The sequence below is a fragment of the Cicer arietinum genome, chromosome 1 (assembly GCF_000331145.2).
Source record: "Cicer arietinum cultivar CDC Frontier isolate Library 1 chromosome 1, Cicar.CDCFrontier_v2.0, whole genome shotgun sequence".
Taxonomy (NCBI): Eukaryota; Viridiplantae; Streptophyta; class Magnoliopsida; order Fabales; family Fabaceae; genus Cicer; species Cicer arietinum.
Window position 1 is genome coordinate 46857497 of NC_021160.2, and position 8870 is coordinate 46866366.

General features: G+C 34.0%; 2 protein-coding genes across 3 annotated transcripts; one reads left to right on the plus strand and one right to left on the minus strand.

The window, feature by feature from the left end:
• Nucleotides 1-1004: 1004 nt before the first annotated feature.
• LOC101489870 (histone H2A.6) lies at nt 1005-1893 on the plus strand. Its single transcript, XM_004487568.4, has 2 exons — nt 1005-1281; nt 1465-1893. The coding sequence occupies exons 1-2, from the start codon at nt 1093-1095 to the stop codon at nt 1681-1683; spliced, it is 408 nt and encodes a 135-aa protein (XP_004487625.1). The 5' UTR covers nt 1005-1092; the 3' UTR covers nt 1684-1893.
• Nucleotides 1894-3024: 1131 nt separating this feature from the next.
• Nucleotides 3025-8554, minus strand: LOC101489130 (formin-like protein 5). 2 transcript variants are annotated; one of them, XM_004487567.4, is made up of 7 exons: nt 8197-8554; nt 7735-8076; nt 6138-6758; nt 5050-5746; nt 4608-4816; nt 4231-4466; nt 3025-4126 (listed from the first exon to the last, which is right to left on the minus strand). In XM_004487567.4, the coding sequence occupies exons 3-7, from the start codon at nt 6736-6738 to the stop codon at nt 3233-3235; spliced, it is 2637 nt and encodes an 878-aa protein (XP_004487624.1). In that variant the 5' UTR covers nt 6739-6758; nt 7735-8076; nt 8197-8554; the 3' UTR covers nt 3025-3232. The 2 variants fall into 2 exon arrangements, with proteins under 2 accessions (XP_004487624.1, XP_004487622.1); XM_004487565.4 differs by having other exon boundaries at nt 6138-6744; nt 8197-8553.
• Between the last annotated feature and the right edge of the window lie 316 nt (nt 8555-8870).

An 8870-nucleotide genomic window follows, 5' to 3' on the forward strand; every position in this document is an offset into this window, starting at 1 on the left:
CAGGTGTCTGCCGAGAATACTCTAATGGTATGAGCTATGTCTGATGGGTCTCATAGTCCCGTTGTATTTTTCTATTTAAATACTTTGGATTTTGTTTCAAAAACTATTTCCACTGTTTGTAAATATTGTTGACTTTTGTCGTTGTGTTACGACTTAAATATTTATCCAAAAGTATTTTCTTCTTTAGTTCTTCATTTTTATGAAATTGTTTTTAAAAAAAAAATACACTCATGCTGTAAAAAGATCGGGGTGTTACACTTATCACCCAATATCTTATAAGTTTTAAGTTGATTATAAGTTTTCTAGTTTTTAAAGTCAAACTTGAAAATAAAATTTATTTAAATACTATGAAGTTGAATTGATATTTTTTTTTTATTCTTAAAATAATTTTCACATAAATTTCAAAATTACACGAATAAAATTTATAAATGTTGATTAAATGTTTATAGTTTTATATAACAATTGAAATAATACTAAAAAAATATTACTACCATATGTTCATAATTAATTTTTTATAGAATGTTTTAATACAATTTTAATTTACGTCAAATTAATATGAAGTTCGTGTCAATGATATTGTGTGTGTTTATCACATAAATTTAAGTATATTTATATTTAATACACATCGTCCATATAAAAAATTAGTATTCTATTATGTTCAATAATATTCAATGGATAATTAAATACATATGACTTTTATCCCAACTCTTTTCAAATTCAAAGACATTATTGGTTGTTGCGCGGTGAAAAGTGAAAACGAAAATTCATATTTAAAATCGGATTTGCCCATAAATTGTTACCAAATCTAATCCAAAATATTCAAGATTTGAGCCACCGTGTAAAAACTTGCTAGTACCTCTCCTGAATAACACGTAATACATCAAAAACTCATCTCAACCGTTCACAATCACCCTAATCCAACGGCAATCACCATCAATCCGCGTCGTTCATTTTCATTGGCCCAAACACTTCCCACCTCACAATATAAAAACCTCGCCACCGCCATCACTCGAATATACTTACGTCTTCTACAATCACTCTTCTCTCCGTTCTCAAATTTCACCGTTCCTTCAAATCTCTCTATTTTCATCCATGGCAGGAAGAGGCAAAACCCTAGGATCCGGTGCCGCTAAGAAAGCCACATCAAGGAGTAGCAAAGCTGGTCTCCAATTTCCCGTTGGACGTATCGCTAGGTTCCTTAAAGCCGGAAAATACGCCGAACGCGTCGGTGCTGGTGCTCCTGTTTACCTCGCCGCCGTCCTTGAATATCTCGCCGCTGAGGTAATTTTCTTCCACAGCTCGAATATATTTTCAATTTCACATACATATCGTTAGATCTAGGGTTTCAAATTTAGTTAGGTTTTCACAATTTTAAGTCAATAATTAATTAATCTTGAATAATGTGACTGAATTTATCGATTTTGTTGAACTTTAAACTCAATTATTGTGTTTTTTGGTGATTAGGTTTTGGAATTGGCTGGAAATGCTGCAAGGGATAACAAGAAAACTAGAATTGTGCCGAGACATATTCAATTGGCTGTTAGGAACGATGAAGAATTGAGCAAGCTTCTCGGTGATGTTACCATTGCTAATGGTGGTGTTATGCCTAATATTCACAATCTTTTGCTCCCAAAGAAGACTGGTGCTTCCTCTAAGTCTGCTGCTGCTGATGAAGACTCTTAGATCAACTTGATTTTTCGAGACCTATTCTCGTCTAATTAAGTTACTATTTTGTATCTTGATTTAGATTGAAAATTGGTCTTGATTGACTATGTTCTTTGTAGCTCTAGTTAGGCTTTCATTTAGGGATGTGGATATATTTATATTTATCACTAGCTTGTTCTTCTAATCAATATTATTTTAATTAATATAAAATATCTCCTTTTTCATTTCTATTGGTTCTAATGACATATTATTATTATTATTATGTGTGTTAGATAATATCTTCATTAACTATCTTCGTTGTTAAATTGAATTTGAAAATGTTGAGGTATATTCACTTTAATGTGAAGTTCTGCTAAAACAGTTAAACGATATGTTAATTGTTGATTTGCATTCACTTTTACTGTCATGTAATATTTCTACGCTCATTGTATTGTTTTGTTGGAAAGTTAGGAAATTAGGCATTGGTTTGGAACTCATATGGAGTCATAGGATTTGGTTGAGAGGATAGATTCGCAATGCAGTTGGTGTTATGTTGTTTTGGTCTGTTTAGATTTTGTATATTGATTTCGACAGCAGTTGGAGTTGTGGGGTATTTGTTGGTCGCTAAAAGGATGTACTTACATATTTGATGCATGTTGATGCTGTACTTGTGTTTTATTGAGAAGCTAAATTGATGAGTGTAAAAACTGTCTTACTTATGAAATTGGGTATGTTGTATTGATCTTCTTAATATTCACCTTTACTGAGCTCTCTGTTTAGCTTTTTATTTTTTATGGTTAGATGCTTTTTTACTTTATTGGGTAAATTGTATTTAGCTTTCTTTATTTTGTTTTTTTCAACACATGTTGGATGTGTGTAATTAATGAGAAGTTAAAAGAAATAAAGGGGGTCATCTTTATCCACTAGATTTTATAGTTTAATTCCTGGCACAGTACAATCGTTCATGGATACTCAAGTGTATATAAATTAGATTTTATATTTTAATTCTTGAAAAAAAAAAGAGTTTTATTCACTAACTATTAAACCTAACTGAATCAAGATGCTACTTTCTTCATCTCATCACTCCCCAAGACAAATACATAAAGACAATGAAATTGAATAAAAGCATCGAAACAATTACACATAGTGAAAAAAAGCAACCAAACCCTACATCACTACTGATCTAGAAGTGGTTTTTACACTCCTAAACTATGAATCTAACCTCCAACAGACCAATAATAGTAATAATAACAGTTTCTTTGCATGATGTAAGCCCCATCTAGATCTATATATACAATTTGAATATATAATTTAGTTTGAGGAACATTAATTCTATGCCATAAAATAAATAGAACACAATCTAACCATCTTTCTACAAAAGGAAAGCACAACAAAACCATGACTCTACGTACATTTAGATTATATCAATGATCAACAACAAAATCACCCTTTTCAGAATTAGACAAGTAAGCAAATAAATTAGTCACATCTCTCTAACAAAACTATACAAGGATATGTTAGTAAGTGAATGACATGACCATAGAAGAAAAAAGAATGTTACAAATTTCACTTTCAACTTGAATTGAACCTATGGACTCTCATCATCATCTGAACTAAAATCATCCACTCTCCTATCTACCACTGCTGGAAACAATCGCTGTCGAATATCAGGAGGCGGAAGACGATTTTCCGAGGCCGACGACGAACCTCTAGAGTTAGCACTAGGACTAGCAGTGTCTTGCTTAGTATCTTGTTTCACATTCTTTGTTGGCTTCCTTGGTACTTTTTGAATCTCTTTGCATACTCTATCCAACATTACTAAGAAATCGCGTACTATTACAAACAATCTCAACCCTTCATCTCTCCCTGAACTCCCATGAAAGTAATCACCAGTACTTTTAACAAGAGCCATGATTTTCTTCTCATCTTCAAGCAATTTTGTGACATCAACTTCAGCTTTTTCAACAAAACTCTTAACTGTCTCATGAAAACCTTTATCATTCTCTACATTGTTCGCCAAGTCTTTGTATACGAAATCTCTTGTTTTTATTAAACCATGGCCTAATCTAGCTGTTGTTCCTATCAAACTATCAGGATCTAATGCTGCTGCTTTCTTCACATTCTCGAGTTCGCTGCTCAAATGTGAAACAACTTCAAGACCGAGTTCATGGTAGTGATCTTCTGATTCGTGTGTAATGTCTTCGAGAAGGTCATCAGTTTTTATACTAGAGAAACTACTACTTTCTTTCACCATTCGAGCTTTTCTTATTCCTTCTGTTCGGATTATCTCTTGGACAACAAAGTGTAAAAGTGTGATTTTTCCATCTACTCCTTTTACATCAGATAATTTTAGCAGCGTGTCGAGTTTGAATGCAAGTGCACCTCCGCGGAATGTTCCATCATTCATTCGGTTTCCTGTTTTAAGAACAGCTTCAAGAAGCTTGAGGAACAATCTACTGCTTCTTAGTTCCTTACAAGCAATCTGACATGAGATGAAGGATAGAATCAAATTGGTTTTCATTTTGATAAATAAAATGAGATTGATCTTGTATAAACTTAATGAAAAATCTTACAACAGTTCTTTACCTCTAAAATTGAAAAAGAGTCTCTGGTCATGGTGAGTTCTTCTTGAAGAGTTCCCATGTAAAGCAATGCGTCCATTCGTTTAAAAGCAAATGGAATCTCAACCAGTGCTTTCAGGAAGCGATCCGCAGGACCAAGTTGAGAAATATGACCATTGTAAAGTCTAAGCTTAAGTTCTTCGTCTGAGGTTGGTGCCATCTTCATCAAGGTATGAAGGAATTCTGTAGGGAGCTCATTTCCTGTTAGAACAACAAATCTGACGATCAAGAAAATAGATAAATAAATGCACACAAAAACATCACAAAGTTGTGTTTAAATATATGCTCACAAACTTCTTCTTATAGCTATATGCAATTCTAGAAGAAAAATTGAAAAGAAACCTTCAAGTAGGGCATCTCGAACTTCTTCTAGTGTCACATTCAACGCTTTCAACAGAATTGCTAAGTTTTGTGCTTTCTTTGAGTCAACAATTTGGATAAACTGAGGTGTAGGATCATTGAAGGAAGACTCTTTCTTCTGTCCAGCTTTGCCTTTTTCCGCTGGTGGAGCAGTATAGCCAAAAAGTGTTTCCATCATTTCTTCATTAAACCTATCAAATATTCATTCAACAATGGTATTAGCAATGTAATGTTATGTAACACCTAGCTAATGGAAAATTATGTATGTTTATTCCACTTTTGAATATATTCAACTAGAATTGATTCTAACTTGAAGCTAAAATTCAGAGCTTTTGTCTCCGTAATTGATTTTTAGCCTTAAATTTATGGTCCAACTTATTATACGTGAATATATCCAACATTAAAGATGAGATTCATCACTTACTGGAATGATCCTGCTTTTAGTTGATTCCAAACCATAGTTTGATCTGAGTTGGCTTGAACCTTATCCCAGAAAAAAGGCTTTAACTTAGCTTTTGGAACATCACTTTCACTTTCTGAAACAACTTCAACACTCCCTTGAACCTTTGGTGCACTAGCTAAAGGTTTAGGACTCTTTTGGCCAAATGGTGGAAGTCTTGGAGGACCGGAACCACTCCTAGGAGGCGGTGGTGGACGAGGACCACCTAGTTTTGCACCAGGTGGTGGTGGTGGAGGAGGCCTAGGACCACCATTGCCAAGCTTTAGCGGTGGTGGTGGAGGAGGCCTAGGACCACTATTGCCAGACTTCAGCGGTGGTGGTGGTGGTGGAGGAGGCCTAGGACCACCACCGTTGGGGCTTGGTATTAGTCCTGGAGGAGGTGGAGGAGGAGGAGGATTTACAGCGTAATCGATAGGCTGAGCCAATGGTGGAAGAGGATCAATCCTTCCAGGAGGAGGTTTCAAAGGTGGAATTCCAGCTGCTACTACCCTACCAGGTGGAGGTTTAAGATCAAATGATGGTCTTGCAGCAGCACTTGCTATTTGACCTTCTTGCAATGAGTTATTTGTGTCATCAACGAAAGTACTACTACTTATTGATTGAACTCCATGTTTCTCCTCTTTTAGTGACATCTTTGAAGGGTGATTATTTGTAGAAGAACCTGTCGTTAAGATTGAAATGTCAAGACTAGTAAGTATATACCACATTAACAAGAGAGTAAATATAAATCAACATTTCTGTCTTTGAAATTATATGCATCAATCGAACAATTTAGTCCCTTAAATTAAAGAACATCAATCAATTTATCCCCTCCATCAGACTATCTCATAAGTAAATGAAAGACCGACGTACTGACTTGAATAGTCTCTTGCTGTATTAAAACAAGTATAGAACCTTCAAAGTTACGGTGCTAAATTTGAAAAAAGAACTCAACTGTCAGCTGTTTTTCAATTTAAGAGACTAAATTGACCGAATTTTACAATTTCAATATCTAAAATGCTGATTTCCTATTAACAATAAAGTTGAGAGAATGAATTTTATTTGCTATGTACCAACAGAGTAGTCACTCATGCTCATGCTGAGAAGTGGCCTCTCATCATTTTGTCTAACTCTGCCACTCCCACAACACCTACAACAACATAAAAAGATAAATGCTGCAAATATAAATGTCACCAATGCAGTTATAGCTATGGCATTTTGAACTGCTTTCTCGCGATCACGACGTTTAGACTTGGACGACTTCTTCTTTGACGATTTATCAGAATCACTACCATTTTTATCTTTTTTAGACGATTCATCAGAATCTTTCTCGTCCTCGTCATCATCATCATCATCATCACCTTTGTTTTCATTGTCATCTTCCTCTTGTTTTTCTGCTAGGTGTCGAGGAAAAACACGACGTAGATATCTTCTTGATGAAACTGATTCCCCATAAGCAACAATCAAATTGTTGGATTCATCTTGGAATGGAGCAATATTTTTTCTCAAACAGTTAAGGTAGTTTTCCTTCAACTGTGGATTGCAAGTACTAATCAATTTTTGGATGTTTTCTCTTGTTATTGATCCAAATTCTGAGTTAATTTCATTGTTGCCAACATCTCCAATTTGTTTCTTTACATGAGTCAAATCTTCCATGCAAGTGATCCATAGCATTTCTGCCTGCAGGCATGAAACTATAACCAGTTTTAGAGTCCATTCATCTGTTCTTAGCAGCAATGTATCACACAATGTCAAAAAAATTGTGCTCTCAAATCTAAAAATTGTTAACAATAATTCAAGCATTTTAACTTGGTGACAAGTGACCTTAACAATAATTACATGAGGAAATGATCAAGCTTAGTGCATGCTCATTTCATTTTTTAAAGTCTATTGAATTTCATAATTGAAATGTGGTTGAAGTAGAAGCATAGATATGTTCTTAAATCATGAAATCTTTCTTGATCAAGTTAATGCGAAATTTTTTTTAGGTATGGTAAGTGGTATTTGTTTAAGGAATTGATCTTTCTCAACATATATTTTTCTATATACACCGGTTAGAGATTAAACTCCCGCTTAAATGGTTAAAGGACCTAAGTATCTACTACTTGTGTGGTTAAAGGACCTAAGGATCTACTACTTGTGGCACACCATGTTGGTAGTTAGTGCCTAATTTGATACTGAATATAGTAAAGAAGTACAAACTTAACAAAACCATTTGAAATATCTCATGAAAACATGAACTATCATGTTGCATAACAAATCATTGCAATTATTTAAGCCTCATGTGCATAGTTTGAATTTCACGGACGGTAAAAGCTCCTATCCAAAATGAGAAGACCATGTGTAATAATTATGGTAGCTCATCCTCATGCTTAACAATTTGATCATAGGATTGAACTATTGTAATTGTTACTCAAAGTCTTCTCACCTCATGCGAGCTTTTACCAGCCGTAGAATTCGAACTATGCACGTGAGGCTTAAGTAAACCAACCCTACCAATTGCAAGTTCATTATCACAAACACACACAACATTAATAATAATATATAAGTTGAAGTGATTAAATGCAACTAAATGTATGTGTCGTGTTGGTGTCCGACAACGACATGTGTCAGACATATCTTTAATTTGAAGTGTCGTTGCTACAAAAAAACTAGTGAAGCGAGTCTCACCGTGTCCTCATCCAATAGTCCAGATGCAGGATCAAACAGTTGGGTAATGAATTCATCTTCTGTTTCCTTCTTTCCTACATTAATGGTGACAACAGCTGCTACAATATTGAGAACCAAAACAATGCAAAATGTAGACTTTATGACACCCATATATTGTTGAATTACCATTGATCCTTCATATGCTTCTTGTTACATCAAGGCATAAACCCAATAACCATAAAATGTCTACATTGTCTTCATCAACCCAAAAGCAATCATTTTTCATTATATCTATAATCACTTTCTTGAAGGCACAAATTCCACAATACCCACCAAGGATTTGTAGGAAGAAGAATCAAAACTCTGGAATCACAAACAACAAAACCAAAATAAAATCACCCACCCATTTTCCAAAATTGCAAATCTATCATTCAATTGAATCATATGGTTATAATAATAATTAAAAAAAAAATTAAAACCAACCTGAAATTTCAAATGTAAATGCAAGATTCAAAAGGGGGTATTTTTTAAAATATAAATTTGGTATGCGACAAGGATCCAAGGAAAGGATCATAAAAAACAGGTGGTGTTGAATCAAAGCATAAAAAGGCAATGTTGTTGATCATAAGATATAATGTTGGAAAATGTAGCAATGATGATGTTTTTTTAAGGTTGTTGTCTCTAATATTATTATAGTGATGATGAAGTTGGTGAATGTTTTTTTTTGTTTGTGTGTTTAAGGATTGCAATGTTTCTTTGGCGCGAGAATTCCACACGCAAAGGGCCGTCCTAGAAATTCTTCTTGATTCTTAGGACATTGGCAACTACTCAGGAACACAGATTTTTCCTTTTAACCTTTTCTTTCTCTCTCTTCTCTATTTTCTTTTTCATTTTTTCCCTGCAAATCTTTTTTTCCCCCCCTTCTTTTCTTAAAATTTTCTATTTTTTACGTGAAAATTTATGAACCGTAGCATTGTAAAATTAGAGATTCATTAATAATACTACTAACTCTCTATCTTTGGCTATGTCACTTCATAGCATATAATATAATAATGAAGACATTTTTCAAAAAGATTCATTAAATTACTCTTTAGCAATTGAATATTGTACCATCGTGATTTTTTCTTTTTTGAAATTGATCAAGATTTTATGTCTAA

Coding starts and splice junctions, on each gene's coding strand:
- LOC101489870 (XM_004487568.4), top strand. CDS start 1,093: ATGGCAGGAAGAGGCAAAACCCTAGGATCCGGTGCCGCTAAGAAAGCC. Junction 1,282..1,464: donor TTGAATATCTCGCCGCTGAG/GTAATTTTCTTC, acceptor TTTGGTGATTAG/GTTTTGGAATTGGCTGGAAA.
- LOC101489130 (XM_004487565.4), bottom strand. CDS start 7,902: ATGGTAATTCAACAATATATGGGTGTCATAAAGTCTACATTTTGCATT. Junction 6,745..7,734: donor GACTATTGGATGAGGACACG/GTGAGACTCGCT, acceptor TCATGCCTGCAG/GCAGAAATGCTATGGATCAC. Junction 4,467..4,607: donor TCGAGATGCCCTACTTGAAG/GTTTCTTTTCAA, acceptor TTGTTCTAACAG/GAAATGAGCTCCCTACAGAA.